This window comes from Schistocerca cancellata, chromosome 2 (genome assembly GCF_023864275.1).
Source record: "Schistocerca cancellata isolate TAMUIC-IGC-003103 chromosome 2, iqSchCanc2.1, whole genome shotgun sequence".
Taxonomy (NCBI): Eukaryota; Metazoa; Arthropoda; class Insecta; order Orthoptera; family Acrididae; genus Schistocerca; species Schistocerca cancellata.
This window is the reverse complement of record NC_064627.1, coordinates 1,090,755,711-1,090,776,269: the sequence shown is the minus strand read 5'-3', so window position 1 is coordinate 1,090,776,269 and position 20,559 is coordinate 1,090,755,711. Positions and strand designations below refer to the sequence as shown.

Genomic DNA, 20,559 nt, shown 5'->3' with positions numbered 1-20,559 from the left:
TGATAGGAGTACGTTTTTTGGATCTACAAGGTTTTTTGCGTAGAATGTTATTCTCATCAGGTTTTAAAGACTTCCTCACAGGCCAGTTCTTTCTGCACCAGTGTTGATCCCTAGCCCTACTGTCCCATTCACATAAGGAACATGGAAATTTGGTAGAGCCACCTGGTTGAACAAGGAAAATGCATCTTACTTTTAGATCGCCACATATCATCCTACCATGAGCAGAATAGTCTATTTTATTTAGCACTATTTCTAGGTTTTCATAGCGTTATTTCATATGTACAGAATGTCCAGCAGGTATATATGCCTACATGTTACCATTGTGTTACAAAAAGCCTTTAAACTAGTTTTGGATGAATCAATAAACACCCTCCAATCTTCCTTTTTGTATTCAATACCAAACCCATTCATCAGACTGGGAATGTCTAATTAGTACACTAAATCACCTTCTTATCGAAAAAACTAGGAAAATTGCTGCTCTCTCTCCCTCTCTCTCTCTCTCTCTCTCTCTCTCTCTCGCTATACATATATATGCTGGTTACAACTGCCAATAAGTTCTTTTCTTTTCATCTAGAGCCAAGCAATTCAGCTTTTTCTTTCGTTAAGCCCAGATCCCTAACCAAATCGTTAAGCTCGGTCATAGTAAACAACTTGGGCTCTAGACTTTATGTGTTACAATGGAATTCATCATCATCTGGTTCATGTAAATCAGATTGTACATCAGAAAATACTTCTGTTGGAATACAATTTAAATCATTTGATGTTTCACGAACCGGCACATCTACACCATGCCCTACTGGTCGGATGGCGGACGGAAGGTTAGGGTAGCTTATTATCTTCTTGTTTTTTTTCGAATTAGGACCAGTAATATCAACACTGCAAAAGTAGCAATTATCGGAATGATTTCTTGGCTCCCTCCATATCATAGGAACAGCAAATGTAAAGGCTTTTTTCTCCTTTTTGGACCATTTTCTCAGATCTTCAACACACACATAACATACCTTATGCAGCGCCCAAGATTTATCTTGACCACCACATTTAGATCAAAAGTATGATAGATAAACCTTTTTTAAAAGGTTTGTAATGTTTCTTTGGTGTTTTTTAATCACAAATTCACCACAAATATAACAAAAACTGTCAGCAGAGTTTTTACAACCACGATTAGACATTGTTCTGAACACATGTACACGAAATGGGAAAGTGAGGTTAGGCTGACAGGAAACGAAACACCATCTGTTAACACAAAAACAGAATCGACCTTTTTTTGCCAGCAAATGTTTTTCAGTAGTGATACCAACGTCTTCTACATTCATTCACCTCATTTTAAAATTATTTTAACTATATAAAAGCTGTTAAATTCTTTAAAAAATCGCTTAATTTAATAAATTTAACTGTAAAATGTGAAGAAAAGGTGAGTGATATTTTTGTTAAGTATCATATTTGGATTTCCCACGTTAAAAAACATAAGAATAAGGTATTTTCAGCAAAAACGTTTTTCCATCGTTGGCCTGTGTAACCTGCTACATTACGAGAGATCAAATTATTAGTCTTAAATGGATAAAGAAATACCAAAGGGTCTGGAGCTAGGGATTACCTTCGTTGATTTGAAGGAAGTCTGTGCTAGTACCTGTCGTGAATCTCTGTCTTCTAACAGAATTTGTTTCACATCAGAAACTAATCAACCTCACTACAGTAATCATTCGAAATACGTAATCTAAACCAAGGTTCAGAAAAGGAATTCTCTGATCTTTTGAGATTCGAACTGGACTTCAACAAGGTGATGGATTGTCTCCATTAGCGTTACCTATGTGCGGGAGAAAATCATTTGGGAATGGAACAAGATATGTCCATCATCTGCTCTGACTGTGAGAAAGATTCTACTTAACTGTCTTCCACATTCAGATGATTTGGTATTGTTAGCAAACAGTATCGTTGGAGCAAGATTTCAGACAGAAGAAGTAGAACGATTAGTGGCAAAGATTAGATTGCAAATTTCTTTTGAGAAGACGGAAATAATGCATATCTGATGACACATCCCATATCATAATACATAATGCTCAAAAAATAAAGGTGGCACAGAAGTTTAAATTTCTTCATGATTTTATCACTTGGGATGAAAGAGCATCAAGAGATAGTAGAACATTAAAACTACAACAAGCACAGAGAACTACGTGGTCAACTTACAAAAAAATGATCTCTTTAAATAAATGCTAAACTTCGTCATTATTCCTCTGTCGTTAAACTCGAGGTAACATAAGCAAGTGAAACACTATTTAAACTAAACACTCAAGCAACAGCTGACAGATTGCAGAAAGTTAACAGCAGAATACTCCTAACGATCATCAATATAAAAAAACATCGAGTTAATGGTCAGTGGAGACTCTTACCCAATTCAGTGCTTTACCAAGAAAGTAAAGTTATTGTCGATGGGATGCAAAAAAGACGACTCACATTTTTTGCCCACATTTCTCACTCATCGAATACTAGACTCTTGAACAACTTTTTGACTACTTTTGGAAAAGTAAGGCAAAAACCAACTAGTTTAAAAAAGTACAAGTGGATCTAAATGAACTGAACATTATCAGACATCAAGTTGAACATAGATAAAAGAAGCTGCTTCTGAAGAACAAATACATACAACTGACATTCAAAACATCACAATGGAAGAAGTATCTGGTATCTGCAGAACAACAAGCTGCCAGATCACTCCAAATGAAGAGGTTTTGTGAAAGGAAGAAACTGTTGATTACAAAAATCTAAACTTATTCATTGTAGACTCTGTAGCATGATATTTGATTTTAGTGCTCCAACGAGGGTGTAAACTACATAAATAAATTCATTGAAAAACCATTAAAAATCTCTTCTGGTACTTTCGCTCTAACGGGATTTTTTGGGAGGTCATTCGCATATGTAAAGGAAAGGAGTGGACCAAAAATTGAACATTGTGGGAATCACTTTGTGATTTCTCCACAGTCGCTATAACTTACTCTCTTACCTACATTATTTGAATAATTCAGCAGAACTTTTTGTTAAGCATGGTTGAAACATGTTGTGTGTAAAGCTATGAATGTTAAAAGTTACGGTAAATTTTTCTAAGAGAGTAACCTGATCTATGGCATGGATTGGGAACTGGTATCTTGCAGGCCGGATGTGGCCTGCAATTCGTTTCAATCTGGCGCACGGAAGATACACTCATGGAAATTGAAATAAGAACACCGTGAATTCATTGTCCCAGGAAGGGGAAACTTTATTGACACATTCCTGGGGTCAGATACGTCACATGATCACACTGACAGAACCACAGGCACATAGACACAGGCAACAGAGCACCCACAATGTCGGCACTAGTACAGTGTATATCCACCTTTCGCAGCAATGCAGGCTGCTATTCTCCCATGGAGACGATCGTAGAGCTGCTGGATGTAGTCCTGTGGAACGGCTTGCCATGCCATTTCCACCTGGCGCCTCAGTTGGACCAGCGTTCGTGCTGGACGTGCAGACCGCGTGAGACGACGCTTCATCCAGTCCCAAACATGCTCAATGGGGGACAGATCCGGAGATCTTGCTGGCCAGGGTAGTTGACTTACACCTTCTAGGGCACGTTGGGTGGCACGGGATACATGCGGACGTGCATTGTCCTGTTGGAACAGCAAGTTCCCTTGCCGGTCTAGGAATGGTAGAACGATGGATTCGATGACGGTTTGGATGTACCGTGCACTATTCAGTGTCCCCTCGACGATCACCAGTGGTGTACGGCCAGTGTAGGAGATCGCTCCCCACACCATGATGCCGGGTGTTGGCCCTGTGTGCCTCGGTCGTATGCAGTCCTGATTGTGGCGCTCACCTGCACGGCGCCAAACACGCATACGACCATCATTGGCACCAAGGCAGAAGCGACTCTCATCGCTGAAGACGACACGTCTCCATTCGTCCCTCCATTCACGCCTGTCGCGACACCACTGGAGGCGGGCTGCACGATGTTGGGGCGTGAGCGGAAGACGGCGTAACGGTGTGCGGGACCGTAGCCCAGCTTCATGGAGACGGTTGCGAATGGTCCTCGCCGATACCCCAGGAGCAACAGTGTCCCTAATTTGCTGGGAAGTGGCGGTGCGGTCCCCTACGGCACTGCGTAGGATCCTACGGTCTTGGCGTGCATCCGTGCGTCGCTGCGGTCCGGTCCCAGGTCGACGGGCACGTGCACCTTCCGCCGACCACTGGCGACAACATCGATGTACTGTGGAGACCTCACGCCCCACGTGTTGAGCAATTCGGCGGTACGTCCACCCGGCCTCCCGCATGCCCACTATACGCCCTCGCTCAAAGTCCGTCAACTGCACATACGGTTCACGTCCACGCTGTCGCGGCATGCTACCAGTGTTAAAGACTGCGATGGAGCTCCGTATGCCACGGCAAACTGGCTGACACTGACGGCGGCGGTGCACAAATGCTGCGCAGCTAGCGCCATTCGACGGCCAACACCGCGGTTCCTGGTGTGTCCGCTGTGCCGTGCGTGTGATCATTGCTTGTACAGCCCTCTCGCAGTGTCCGGAGCAAGTATGGTGGGTCTGACACACCGGTGTCAATGTGTTCTTTTTTCCATTTCCAGGAGTGTATATTAGGGCGCTCACATTATACAATGTCTGGGACACATTTTCGGAAATTCGCATTATTCAGTTTGGTTTCTGTATGACACAGTCAATATATGTTAAGTTCGGGTGAGTTAGGCTTTTAAACTTTCTAAAATTTACAAAGAAATGATGGATTAATGTATTTAGTGTATTCAGAAACTGTCCATACCTATGCGATCAGTCGTCAAAACGTATTTTTTCACAAGTATTTAAAAAATGTTTGCTAATAATTTTCATGGTTATTAACACAGTAAGCTTCAAAAACTACAGTGACCTGCCTGTGGCCAAAAATCGCGAAGTTACTGCTGTTTGCTTGCAGACATACTACCTGTCTCATTGCCGTATTTTTTTCTTGTATTAAGTTAGTAAATAATTCTTGTTGATGTATTAGAAACTGAAACTGTTGAAACTGAAGGTAATTTGTAGTGAATTAGCTGCAGTCACTTGCATTTACAGACGTTTATTTTTCCCTGATGACGTTTCAAAATACCACTATCTTCAGATGTTTATCTTTATTTACGTGCCGTGAACGCTGTTTCTTTACTAACGGCATTGCAGAATTTTGCTAAGAAAATTTTCCAGACGAGTACTGTAAAATGTTGTAGGTAAAGAAACAATGTTCACGACACATAAAGAAGTGTAAACACCTGAAGATATGGTGAACACGAAAGTACCCTCAAAAACGCGAGTTTCAGAGCATAATTTGTTGGTGTGGTGTGCGGGAACGAGGTGCCATTTATATCAGTGCGTTACTCTGAATAAATGGTGTCCCAGAGAATTTGCCATAAACTTCGAGAAATTGTAGAGGGTGTCTTGAGAAACAAATAGAGGATAAGAGCCTGTGTCCAGAAAAAATGAAATGAAATGATCGTGTGGCGTTGTTGGCCCGGAGTCCCCATCTGAGGAAGTTCGGACGCCGAGTGCAACTCTTATTTCAGGTGGCGTCACATTAGGCGACTTGCGCGCCAGTGATGATGAGATGATGATGATGATGATGATGCCAGAACCCCAGTCCACGAGCAGAGAAAATCCCAAACCCGGCCAGGAGTCGAACTCGGGCACACTGCATTGTACACAAACACGTTATCACTCAGATAAGCAGGCGGACAGGAATGTCATCCAACGGTGCTACAGAGCATCGAAGTTATAGACGCCGGTGTCTGCCATTAGGCCACCCCCTTCGGCAGCAAATGTGACTTCGTATGCTGATGGACCGAACGCGGAATGCCTCACAGTGCTGCTTGTTATTCAGTGACCGCGACTGATTTCCACGATCACCAGTGGAGAAGACGTAGCCAGCTGCTGGGTAGACAGGCCTAGTCTCCTTTGAAAGCGATGCTCTCTTGCGTCGGTGGATGACGGTTTCAGATATGGGGTTCCATATGCAGTTTATTTTTGTCGTGTGTACCGAGAAACATTTGAGATTTTAGAGGGTTCCAGGAGAAAAACAAACTGCAGAGGAAACCCGTGTATGAAACTGTCATCCACTGAGGCAACAGAGCGTCACATTCCCAGAACACAAGAGCTTTCTACTCAGAAGCTAGCTCCATCTTCAGCACTGGTGACAGTGGCAGTTAGTTGCATTCACAAAATAATGAACAACATTATGAGACATTTCGTCCGCCCGTCACACTCACTGCTGAAGGCGCCGGAGCCTATAATTTCGACACTGTGAAGCATTGTTGAATGACGTTTCTGGAGATGGGTTCCTGTCCTCGATTCGATCCTCAAAGCACCCTCTTGAACCCCTCGAAGTTTGTCAGAACATTTCTGGGACACCCTGTACATTAATGTTACATAATAGTTTTGACTTTATGTGCTAGGAGCGCTGCTGTTGCATCACATGACAAGCCACCCTGCGAGCTTAAGTAAGTATGTGAATCAGGCCCACAGGTCACCGGATGTTGCCCAAGCCTGAGCTATGCAATGGAACGGCTTGGCAAAAATCAGGAAACATAGCAATTAGCGATATTTTATTATTTAAGGCTTGTAATACTTGATGAGTGAGTGAGAGAAACCCTTGCAGCAATGCCACACGACTCTACAGCGTGGAGACCTCGTGCCCCACCGTGCGAGACCCACTGTGTTGAGCTCAGGTTGGGGCAGCTCGGATGGCGGAGCGCGCCATCCAGTGCCTGCCTGACCTGTCTGACGGCAGCCTCGACGGTGATTCCCCTGGAGTCGAGCAGCCCCTGCATCTCAGCCGCCAGCCTGCGCTGATCCGCATCCGGCTCGCCCTCGGGCCGGGGCGCCACGAGCTGCCGCAGCCTCTCCAGGCCCTGCCACACCTCCGCCTCCGTCATATTGCTCTCCCTGGAACTGCCAAAGGTCAAGGTCACAGCTGTATGCAGCACACTGCACCGCCAACTTAATTACAACATGGAGCAAGTGGTACCAGCTACTCTCTGTCCGAGTTTTGTGGATATTGTTACAGCTTATAACTCTTTTTTTTATTTTTTTTTAATCTTACACCACTAATTCTATGGCTATGGAAAGAGTAAGTAAGTGCAATTAACACAGATAAAATAAAATAATAAAATAGACATATCTTATGGAGACAAGCTCCAAGTGTATATTACCATAGTCAGCAACATTGCAAAGCAATTTTTTTTTTTTTTTTTTTTTGCAGGAATTTGCCGACAGAATAGAAGGTGTGATCCGTGAAGAAATTCTTCAGTTTGCTCTTGAATGTGCGAGGATTACCGCTAAGATTATATTCTTGTTGTACTGAAATGTTTCTTTTTATGTGTAAATAAATTTAAGCATCAAAACTAAAATACTTTATGTAAAGCTACGTAAGAAACGCTGTATTTCTGTATTAATTCCGTTTATTGTCTTTAAATTGTCTTATAATGTAAAATTGTAATTAATTCTTAAATGTGAGAGAGTATACAGTTGATAAAATTAGCGAAAGAGAGCAACTGTATTTTTGAGTTGGCAAATAATGCAGCAGAAGCTGCGCAAGAGGCGTCAACAATCAAGTGTTATGCGATCAGCCTCGCCAGAGAGGAGTGCCGCGAAGTCTCTCGAACATTTCTCCACGCAAGAGGCTTTCAGAACAGGAAGTAACTGAGGAAAAATGATAGTCAAGTTGCCTTCAGTTGTCTGCAAGTATACTGGGTGTTTGGGGAGGAAAGGTCAATATTTTAAACAGTGATAGTATAAGTAATTCTGAACAAAAAATGTTGTAAGAACATACGTCCGAAAATGCTCCGTTAGAGAGGTATTGGCACTGAAAAGAACTTCAATTCTGCGAAACTGATGTGTACAACGTGAACGTATATGCACTACAACTGGACCGTAACGTGATTTTCTTGCAAACGATGCACGGGTACATGCCATGTTTACGCTATGTAACCTACCACGTATTACGGTCATGTGGCGTACGTAGCACAATCACCCGTTGTTTGCGCAGTTGTGCCGTGTAAGCCGCATTGTGCAGTGTACCGGCGACGGATCGGTTAGCTGTGTAGTGTATGGTGTTAACTGTGTTCGTACAAGCGCTGCCAACAATGCCACACGTCTACATTAATGAGGAATACGCAGATATGGTGTATGTTTATGGCTTCTGCGACGTTAGTGCTACCGCTGCAAGAGAAGAATACCACAGGCGCTTTCCGACTCGACGATTACCTGATCGCAGGGTGTTTACCAAAGTGTTTATCACTTTGCGTGCAACAGGCTCTGTTCCAAGTAGACATTTTTCGTCCGAGCGTGCACGTCAACAAACTTTGCAAGAACAGGAAGAAATTATCGCAAGTGTTGAGCGAAGTCCGAATATGAGCATACGAAGAATGTTCCTGAGTAGGAATGCCCCACAGACACGTGTATGGGAAACATTACATGCGGAAAACCTGTATCCATTTCACATACAGCGTGCCCAAAATCTCCTCGTTGGCGACAATGCCCAACGACTTCAATTCTGTCACTGGGTAATTGAGAATAATTTGCTTCCATACTTACTATGCACTGACAAAGCCCAGTTTTCACGACATGGAATAAACAACACACGCAATAATCATCGATGGTCACGGAAAAATAGACACGCTTCAGTCGGTAGCAATTTCCAAGTTCGTTTTGCCATTAATGTTTGGTGCGGCATGAAAGGTAACCGTTTGATAGGTCCATTTATTGTCAATCAGCGATTGACGGGAGAGAGGTACCTGCATTTTTTGGAAAATTCGTTTGTGAAACTATTGAAAGTCGTTCCTTTAGCCAAGCGAACTGGAATGTACTTTCAACATGACGGTGCGCCTCCACATGTTACCTTACGAGTGAGGGACCATCTCAACCGCACCTACCCTAACCGCTGGATTGGCCGTGGCGGTGCTATTAGCTGGCCTCCAAGATCACCTGACCTCACACCTTTAAATTTCTGTTTATGGGGTTGGATGAAATAAGAGGTGCACAAAGGGAAGGCAAATGCACGAGATGAACTTCGTCGCGTCATGGGCGCTGCTGAATTGATTAGGAACCAACCACAGGCAACTGAACAAGCAACACAACATGTCGGTAGAGCGCAGAAGTGCATTTACGTTCATGGTGGGATATTCGAACCTTTTCTGTGAACTGTACAACATTTGTACGATAAGTGTTAAAGCCATTTGTAAAAGACGTGGTACGTCTTTTTCAACTGGATACATGTAACATGCATGTTGTAATTCATTATGTACTAAATGCAAAGTAAATAAACATTAGGTAAAATGTGTAACGTAACTGTGCTTATCTGCAACACTGTTTTTAAGAAAATCACGTTACGGTCCAGTTGTATTGCGTATACTTTCACGTTGTGCACATAAATTTTTCAGAATTAAAGTTCCTTTCAATATCCATACTTCCCCAACGAAGCTGACCTATGTTAATATAACATTTTTTGTTCAGAATTACTTGTACAGTCACTGTGTAAAATATTAACCTTTACTCCCCAAAGAAACGCCCTGTATAAACACGAGCGGCGTCTCCCCCCCCCCCCCCCCCCTCTCTCTCTCTCTCTCTCCCGAGGCCCGCTCTCTACTGATGTCTCTGCTCTTGTCGATCACTCTCTCTCTCTTAATAATCGCTCTTTCGAATAATTTTGTAACAGGCAGTTGTACTTGAAAGATCTTTTCAAGGTGTGTAAAGTATTTATCTATGTAAAAGTATCGTCAATATATGAATAATTGTTATTGTTTACAAATGTTTCATTTCAACTACATTAACCTTGCCTGCCAACTTTTCTATGTTTCAGCTAGAACTGCAAGGTTGCCGACATATCGTTTTCTTGCCGCTGCCGAACATCATTGATGTTCGAACTTTTAGCAGCCACTCGTGCGTCCCTGAGAGCTTGTAAGCCGATTTGCAAGGTTGCCGACATATCGTTTTCTTGCCGCTGCCGAACATCATTGATGTTCGAACTTTTAGCAGCCACTCGTTCGTCGCTGAGAGCTTGTAAGCCGATCTGTAAATGCAATTTCCGGGCAGCACTTCTGTGCATAATGTGTAATAATAATGATCGGCGTACGGCCAACAAACGATGTGCGCGGTCAGTTGACTCCACGGTATCAAAGCAGTTAGAAAAATTCTTGAATTATTAATTTTCTCTCTCTTAGTGGTAAATTTATCTGTACCGCTTGATAATTTAAACGTATCATTTTTTTATATTTGGACTAAAGTTCAGTCTTGATCACACCATTTATGTTTCAATGACATAGGTAACCGGTTTCGGTTATTTTTACATAACCATCATCAGACCCATGGCTCCCTTAGGATGGTAGGCGGAGCTCTCCTCAGCTGCTACGAAGTCAAGTTGACAAAATATAATAATCTATTGATCACTGATCAAATTATCATTTTTTTACCTACCTGCTTCTTTTAATGAACGGCACTCCAGTTAATTTCCTCTCTTTCAGTTACCACTACAGAGCGACACACAAAATAGAGAAAACTATCTTTTGTAAAATAATAATTCAGTAGCCTGTCGAACATGGACGCACAACTTACTACACAAGGGTCAGAGAGGTGTGACGCAAATGCAAACTGCATTCGTGCCTAGTATTAACTCATTGGTAGCTGCTGATTATTGGGAATAAGTTCATATTGTTAACAACAAACGACATTGCAGAAAATAAATATTGAGAGGCCAGTGTCAGAGTTCCCATAGCCTGCACGAACTGCTCGTTTCAGAGCCAAAAATACCCCTTGCGAATCGGAAGAGTTGCTCAAGAATACAATGCCGTATCTCATGAGCGAATGGAAGTAAGTAAAGTAAACAAATTCTCGTTGCAGATAATGTTCTAGTGGTAAATACAACACCATTCAGTTTTTGAACAAGACACTGAACATGGGCTTTCCATGACAGTTTACACACAGAAAGTTCAAAAGTTCAGATTCATTAATCGTAGGTCGACTCCGTGTAACAAGAGTGTCACTTTTAGCTGAATCGTGTGATAGACGCTGTAAAAACCGAGTGTTATTGTGATTTAGCATCAGTTTGTTTTACAAGGGTTACCCTGAAAGTAATGCACCGCATTTTTTTTTCTCAGCCGAAAACAATGCTACGAATGTGAAACGCTACGTACGTTTTATTTGAAGTTTCCTGAGTGTGTGCGACAAGTTTCCGTCACTTCCGACAGATAGCGTAGCTGCAGGACAGTTTCAAAATGGCGTCTGTAGGTGATGTACGTTACAAACAACGTGTCGTATTTAATCTCTCACTGCAGAGAAAGAAACTCTGGAGAATATTCACAAATGTTTATGCACAGTCTATGGAGTATCTGCTGTGGACAGAAGCACAGTTAGTCGCTGGGCACGGAGGGTGGGGTCATCAGAAGGCGTTTCTGCGGAGCTCCACGATTTGCAGCGGTCGCGGAGACCATCTACGGCTATCACACCTAACATGTTGCAGCGAGCTGATGTCTTTCGCGAGGGCAGATGCATTACGACTCGGCAATTAGCGCTCCTGTCAATCAGGAAAGGAAGTATGGAAGCAATTATCCGCACTCTTGCATATTCAAAGGTGCGTGCAAGATGGGCCCCGCGGTGTGTACGGTGGATCGCTAATCAAATGGCTCAAATGGCTCTGAGCACTATGGGACTTAACTACTAAGGTCATCAGTCCCCTAGAACTTAGAACTACTTAAACCTAACTAACCTAAGGACATCACACACATCCAAGCCCGAGGCAGGATTCGAACCTGCGACCGTAGCGGTCACGCGGTTCCAGACTGTAGCGCCTTTAACCGCTTGGCCACCCCGGCCGGCCGATCACTAATCGCACAGAAAAAACATTTGTCTTGATTTGTTGCAACGTTTTCAAGCTGAGGGGGGAGGCCTTCTTGTCCCGGATTATGACAGATGATGAAACCTGGGTTCACCATTTTGAGTTCGAAACAAAACGACAATCGACGGAACGGCGTCATTCCCACTACCCACAGAAGTAAAATCCAAAGCAACTGCTTCCGCCGGAAAGGCCTTGATAACCGTGTCCTGGGACTGTGAAGGTGTGATTGTCGCTCATGTCATGCCGAGAGGCTGAGCCGTTAATTCAGAAGCATGTGTGAACACATTAACAAAACTCAAGAGGCGCTTCCGGCGACTTCGGCGCCACAGCAATCCAGGAAATGTTTTGCTGCAACACGATAACGCTCGGCGCCACACAAGTCTGAGGACTGCTGAACACGTCTCAAAACAGGGTTGGGCAGTGTTACCCCATCTACCCCACAGCCCTGACGTAACCCCCACCGACTTCCACTTGTTCGGACCATTAAAGGAGGCCATTCCTGGAAGACAAGACGATGAGGTGGTGATTCACAAAGTGAAGAACTGGCTCCGCCACCTGGATAAAGAGTGGTACCGACAGGGCATCCATGCCTTTGTTTCGCGCTGGAGGAAGGCCATAAAACGGGATAGAAAATGCGTGGAAAAATTGGGTATGTAGATAAAACACCATTCTTTCGTGTGTGTAATTCTCATCATGTTCAATAAAGACTTGTTGAAGAAAAAGAATGCAATGCATTACTTTCTGGGCAACCCTCGTACAAGCCATGTACTTATATCTTGTACTGCAGTAGTCGATACATTGATACGTTGCACTCGACTTCTTTCACTGCAAAGGTAGTGCCAACAGCAAACAGAAATATTTTAGAATCACCTGTCGTATTGGTTCAAATGGCTCTGAGCACTATGGGACTTCATTTCTGAGGTCATCAGTCCCCTAGAACTTAGAACTACTTAAACCTAAGTAACCTAAGGACATCACACACATCCATGCCCGAGGCAGGATTCGAACCTCCGACCGTAGCTGTCGCGCGGTTCCAGACTGTAGCTCCTAGAGCCGCCCGGCCACTCCGGCCGGAACCTGTCGTATTAAAACGTAAATAATTTATACAGGTTATTTCAGAAATGATGGCCAAAACTCTGAGATATGACAGGAACGATTATTCGAAACAAAAAAGGTGAAGTAAACATGGGCTCTAAAACGTACGCCTTAAGAGCTATGAGCATTTTTTTTATCTTCCCTAGTGGAAAACAAATCTCTTCTACTGCAAGTTCTCTACTCTCCATACTTTCGGAATTGGTAGTAGGGACTAAAATTTCCAGTAAACATGTGCTCTAAAGTGCATATCATAAGAGCTATGAGCACTTGTCCATATTCGCTACGAACAAGTGCTCATAATTTTTAAGGTACGCACTTTAGAGCGCATCTTTGCTGGGCATTTTTTTCTTGTTTTGGTCCACACTACCACTCCCCAAAATATGGGAAGCAAACATCCTGCAGCTGAAGAGGTTTGTTTCACAGTATCGAAGATCAAGAATTCGTCGTAGCTCTTAAGGTATGCGTTTTAGAGCCCACGTTTACGTCACTTTTTTGTTTCAAATGATCGTTCCTGTCATATCCCTGAATTTTGCCCATCACTTCTGAAACACCCTATATACAGCCAATCTCATTACTGTGGAGACCGAACTTTTGCTGTCTGTTCTTAACAAAAGGTGGAAGCCGGGATGGTGTCTTTGAAAGGGCATGGCTGATTTCCTTCAGAGTCCATCCTGTCCACACCTCTAATGGGCCTACTCGACGACGGGCCGTTAAACCTTAACCTTCATTTCTTCCCATTTACCTAGGATGTGATTATAATGAGCAGACCGTTGATCAGCAACGACATGACTAGGATAGTGGCTTGCGTTCGTATCCAGTTAGTCTACACTGGCGACGTACACAGAAAAATCAGTAAAAGAATACTAAAAGAAGATCGCTTTATGATCCCTGTTCGCCCGGATCTGCTGCGCCAAATTGTTATTGATGTGCTGTGGCCAACCGAAAATAAATGCACAAAATACTGAGGAAAGGAAAATTGCCACTTTGAGTGTTGGATCAGCTGAGCAGCCTTTGGCACCAGTTGATGGCGGTGATTACTGGCAAGGGCCATAAAATATTCATTAGCGTGGCGACGGCGTCTGTGCATAATTTATGGCTATCGAGCTGTAGGGCGTCTGTCGCGGATCCGGACGAGGCTGACCTGGTCCGGTTTGCGGCAGCTGCTGCTGGAACACCTTTATGTACAGCACGCGTCGAGGGGTGGCGCGCCTGGGCCCAGATGACTCAAAGTCTCTTCTGCAAACCAAAGCAAGCACCTCCTATAGAGTGAGTTACTCAGCAAAAGGAGTAGACAAGAAGAATGGCTTTCCAAATTTTTAGGCACCCTTATGTTGTTGTTGTTGTTGTTGTTATGGGCTTCAGTACGAACTCTGACTTGCTGCAGTCCTCCAAGCTAGTCTGTCCAGTGCAAACCTTCTTATCTCTGCATAACTTCTGCAACTTACATCCATTTCAACCTGCTCACTGTAACCAAGCCTTGTTGTTCCTCTACGACTGTTACACCTCTCTCGTCCCCTCATTATTAAACTGGCGATCCCTTGGTGTCTCAGCGTGTGTTCTGTCAACCAATCACTTCTTGCACTCAAGTTGCGTCGTATATTTCTTAAACTACCTAAGCTGTATTGTTCCAATATAGCTGTGATGGTTTCTTATTTAACTTACCACTAATCAGCAGTGGAGCTCATGACGACCAAGGTTATTTCCACAAATTTCTTTTCCCCCCAACTCGACTCAGCACCTCTTCATTACCTCTATGAGCTACCCACATACCGCCCCCCACCGTAATGCATCAACATTCGAAAAATCTGTGAGCATTGGGTTCCCCACCAACTGACTGCTGAGCAGCGAATACTCGAATAGCGCTGTCTGCAACGTTATCATGAGGAGGTATACGGCTTTCTGTCGCGTATTGTCACAGGTGACGAAACATGGTGTCACCATTTTGATCCGGAAAGCAAGCGTCAAAGCAAGCAATGGAAACATGCGACTTCAACACGTCCAAAGAAATCAGTTTTGGAAAGGTCATGATGTCCTTTTTTGACCACAAGGGCCCACTGCTTGTCGAGTCCACAGGGAACCACCATCAATGCCCGGTGTTATCAAGCCACTTTACAGAACCTTAGACGAGCCACCAAGTCGAAGCGCCGAGGCATGTTGTCCAATGGCGTTATCCTCCTGCATGATAAAGCCAGCTCACACACGGCCAATGCGGTGAAGAAGACACTGCAGCAGTTTGGTGGGAAACGCTGGAACATCCACCATACAGTCCCGACCTTTCACCGTGTGACTTTCATGTGTTTCGACCTCTAAAACAAGCTATTCGCGGACGTCGTTTCGCGACGCACGACGAAGAGTGTGACTGGGTCCAGGCCTGGATCCGACAGCAGCCTGCTAGCTTCATCAAGGATGGAATCGACCAGCTAGTGTCGCGATGAGATAAATATGCCAACAGTTTTGGTGTCTATTTTTGAGTGTGTACTGTGGATAGCTACATTTTTGAGTTAATAAAATCGTTACCATTTCTTCACACTAGTGACTGGGTTTCATCTGAATGCCCCTTGTAGCACTCAACACTCTTCCGTCTCTACGAGTGTTTAATTCGCATCAGTTTCTGGCAAAGTGTCACCAATCTCCAAAACTCGCCTAATGGCAACCCAAAGTGTGACATGTAATTTCCACAATACATTATTACTGAGCTGTCCCCAACGGTCAGCTCAGCAACTGTTGTCGACTAGGGACTAACATTTGCAGCTGGACATTTACACACATTAGAGGGACGCCACATCATATGCATGCGTGAAATTACAATGGTAGTCCCACAGGATGCAATTATTGTTCTCGCTTTATGTCAACAGTCTGTCACGGGGCAGAATGATCTCTGTTTGCAGCTCATACTAGCACTGTTATGAAGCAAGTGCCATTTAAGGATGTGTTTAAAAGTTTGGTACAAACTTGTTGTATTATTTTTGGTGAAATTTTTTGTATTTCTGTTAGATTTGTTGTATTACTATTGCTGAAACTTTCTTATATTTCTGTAAGCTGAGACTTTTCGAAGGTTCTTTTGGCTTTGAATAACTGATTATGTTTCTTTCATTTGTTGACTGCATTGCTCCAACTGTTCTTATTTAATACCTCCATTTTCTCCATTATTATTATTATTATTATTATTACGTACTTAATGCTCATGTACTACACACACCAAAAATTTTTTTGCATCACCTCTGTTCCGAGAGTTCCGGAACCTGTACAGAAAATTGGAATAGGAATCAACATAAACATCATTTCCGCCATTTTTATTGCTCATGGAAACCACACACTGCACGTTGTACCGCCATACAGGGAGACCTTCAGAGGTGGTGGTCCAGGTTGCTGTACACACCGGTATCTCTAATACCCAGTAGCACGTCCTCTTGCATTGATAAATGCCTGTATTCGCCGTGGCATACTATCCACAAGTTCATCAAGGCACTGTTGGTCCAGATTGTCCCACTCCTCAACGGTGATTCGGCGTAGATCCCTCAAAGTGGTTGGTGGGTCATGTCGACCATAAACAGCCCTTTTCAATCTATCGCAAGCATGTTCGATAGGGTTCATATCTGGAGAAAATGCTGGCCATTCTAGTCGAGCGATGTCGTTATCCTGAAGGAAGTAATTCATAAAATGTGCTCGATGGTTGCGCGAATTATCGCCCATGAAGACGAATGCCTCGCCAATATGCTGCCGATATCGTCGCACTATCGGTCGGAGGATGGCATTCACGCATCGTACAGCCGTTACGGCGCTTTCCATGACCTCCGTCGGCGTACGTCGTCTCCACATAATGTCACCCCAAAACAGTAGGTAACCTCCACCTTGCTGCATTCGCTGGACAGTGCGTCTAAGGCGTTCAGCCTGACCGGATTGCCTCCAAACATGTCTCCGACGATTGCCTGGTTGAAGGCATATGCGACACTCATCGATGAAGAGAACGTGATTCCAAACTTGAGCGGTCCATTCAGCATGTTATTGGGCCCATCTGTACCGCGTTGCATGGCGTCGTGGTTGCAAAGATGGACCTCGCCAGGGACGTCGAGAGTGGAGTTGCGCATCATGCAGCCTATTGCGCACAGTTTGGGTCGTAACACGACGGTCTGTGGCTGCACGAAAAGCATTATTCAACGTGGTGGCGTTGCTGTCAGGTTTCTTCAGAGCCATAATCCGTAGGTAGTGGTCATCCACTGCAGTAGTAGCTCTTGGACGTCCTGAGCGAGGCACGTCGTCGACAGTTCCTGTTTATCTGGTGTCTCCTCCATGTCCAAACAACATCGCTTTCGTTCACTCCGAGACGCCTGGACACTTCCCTTGAGAGCGCTTGCTGACACAAAGTAACAATGCGGACGCGATCGAACCGCGGTGTCGACCGTCTAGGCATGGTTGAACTACAGACAACACGAGCCGTGTACCTCCTTCCTGGTCGAATGACTGGAACTGATCGACTGTCGGACCGCGTCCGTCTAATACGCGTTGCTGATGCATGGTTGTTAACATCTTTGAGCGGGTTTAGTGACATATCTGAACAGTCAGACAGACTGTGTCTGTGATACAATCTCCACAGTCAACGCCTACCTTCAGGAGGTCTGGGAACTTGGGGTGATGCAAAACTTTTCTTGATGTGTGTATGTACAGGGTTATTACAAATGATTGAAGCGATTTCACAGCTCTACAATAACTTTATTATTTGAGATATTTTCACAATGCTTTGCACACACATACGAAAACTCAAAAAGTTTTTTTAGGCATTCACAAATGTGCGATATGTGACCCTTTAGTGATTCGGCAGACGTCAAGCCGATAATCAAGTTCCTCCCACACTCGGCGCAGCATGTCCCCATCAATGAGTTCGAAAGCATCGTCGATGCGAGCTCGCAGTTCTGGCACGTTTCTTGGTAGAAGAGGTTTAAACACTGAATCTTTCACATAACCCCACAGAAAGAAATCGCATGGGGTTAAGTCGGGAGAGCGTGGAGGCCATGACATGAATTGCTGATCATGATCTCCACCACGACCGATCCACCGGTTTTCCAATCTCCTGTTTAAGAAATGCCGAACATCATGATGGAAGTGCGGTGGAGCACTATCCTGTTGAAAGATGAAGTCGGCGCTGTCGGTCTCCAGTTCTGGCACGAGCCAATTTTCCGCGGGCTACGCGTGAAACTTGCCCGCACGCGTTCAACCGTTTCTTCGCTCACTGCAGGCCGACCCGTTGATTTCCCCTTACAGAGGCATCCAGAAGCTTTAAACTGCGCATACCATCGCTGAATGGAGTTAGCAGTTGGTGGATCTTTGTTGAACTTCGTCCTGAAGTGTCATTGCACTGTTATGACTGACCGATGTGAGTGCATTTCAAGCACGACATACGCTTTCTCGGCTCCTGTCGCCATTTTGTCTCACTGCGCTCTCGAGCGCTCTGACAGCAGAAACCTGAAGTGCGGCTTCAGCCGAACAAAACTTTATGAGTTTTTCTACGTATCTGTAGTGTGTCGTGACCATATGTCAATGAATGGAGCTACAGTGAATTTATGAAATCGCTTCAGTCATTTGTAATAGCCCTGTACATTGTAATGTTGTCTTACTCATGATGTGTGCTTGGATGTAAGATGGTGATTGAAGGCCCTAATCTTGGCAAATGAAATAAATGCAGAATAAATAAATTAGAGTAGGTGTAGTTTTTGTTCGAACAGATCTATAGTGAGGAGATCCTCCAGGATGTACAACATGTCAGAAAAGCAACAATAAACAATAAATATTTACAAAGAAAAACAAATATGTTAATACTCCTTCCAAGGATCCCAAGTGGAACTGTGCTCAAGGATGAGGAATTAGTGAAACATATCATAATTATATTTTCACGTAAATGGTAATAAGTACCTTCTCGTGAAACATGTAAATGTTCAGTACTCTGAGGAGCATGCAATAATTCTTAAAACGCTATATGTCACCGTGTAGGGAAGCAGCCTACTCACGCTGTAGTAAATTCACATCAGTTTCCATTGTGTGCCAGCCAGTCTGCTGTAACTAGCTCTGACGTCATAAATGTTGCGCAATACCTTAAAATTCAAGCAAATGATCTGAAACTTTTCCAGCATGTAAGGAATAATACTAAATTAATGTGTATTAAATATCAGTGCGATAACTTCAGCCATTTTTGTAATTTGGACGTTTTTCTAAAAAAATAATTGGCGCAACAGAAAGGAGCTAGAGACTTCAAAATTTATATTTAGACTCATCTTTCATAATGATTTAATAAAAACAGTACTTTGGATTTCACAGGTTAAGACTTTAGTGGAAATTCATGATTTTCTGGTTTTCATCTCAAAACTGAAGGAAGCAAGATAGATTAAGTAGGCTAATGAATAAGACTAGGATATTTAGATTTAAATAGGTTGGAGGTCCGCTATGACTATGAAGATGTGAAAAGTTTCTTTTGAATACCTATAAAATTATAGCGATAGCGGATCTCAAAAGGACCAGTTCAGAGCTCATCTGCTGCGTGCAGCGTAACTTAATTATTTCTCTCGCCCAAGATATTTAACTTAGCCACGTCATAATTTTATTATAAATACTTACCTGCGTGCTAAATGCACGATTAAATTAACAGCTTCATAAGCCATCAGCAAAAGAAGCTATAAATTATTATGTAACTTGAAGTGGTGCGTTACTAGCCCAGCGGCCAGTCGTGAGAGCCAAGTTAGAGCCGGCGTTCTCTTAGCCGTCCGCACCGAGGCTATATATATAAGAGCACTGCGCGAGTAAGGAAGGCCCCAGTTCTCTCCAGACGCTGAATAGCACGTCAGCTGTGTCGGGAGTCGCTTCGCTACGGTAGCGCTGCTACAAACTGCCTCGGGTGCCGTATTGAGTTACGATGTATACGCGTAACTGTGAAAACATTTCAAATGAAGGATTATTTTGGAATGATTTTCATTATCTAGCTTCAGTTTGCGTGTTGTTGTATTTTCACGTGCCGTCGCGGGACAGACATTCTACCAATCATTTTAGCGTGGCGTTTGATGAGATTTTCTCATAAAATTTTGGCGAGCATTCTTTTGACATTCAATTCGGACATTTATAGTTGCATCAGCGAATTAGACTCTGAACTGCTCTGTTTGTTAGGCTGTTGGGATAATTGTGATGTTATCAGTGAATTTCAGAATATACTCAACTATTTTGGAAAATTGTTTTTGATTAGAAATCCCGATCAATCTCCTACTTCTTCAGAGCTATAAGCGGCAACTATAATCATATTCTCAGATAAAGTGGGCACTAGGAACTCTCATTTCAGGCTCCACGTTTCGTTAAATCACTTTCTGGGTGCCAAAAAGCAAAGAGAGAGCCAGTGTTGAGAACGGCGAAAGACAGCATTATACAACATTCCAAAAGCCGGGAAGTGCAGTGTTTTTCCCACATTTAAATAACAAACTTTATTTCACAAGCAAATTGCAGTACTCACCTCGCCGCCCCACATATGGTGCATCGGCCGGGAAATTAACTAAGTGAAAGTGATTTTTAACTATTCGGATTCGCGAGTGGAATGCGACACGC

General features: G+C 43.6%; 1 protein-coding gene across 1 annotated transcript in view; it reads right to left on the bottom strand.

The window, feature by feature from the left end:
• The window catches only part of LOC126161236 (sodium channel protein Nach-like), a 230,827-nt gene that overhangs the window by 136,377 nt on the left and 73,891 nt on the right, over window positions 1–20,559 (bottom strand). The window contains exon 4 of the mRNA XM_049916977.1: window positions 6,773–6,947. Coding sequence (XP_049772934.1) covers window positions 6,773–6,947 — 175 coding nt within the window. The remainder of the gene's footprint in view (window positions 1–6,772; window positions 6,948–20,559) is intronic.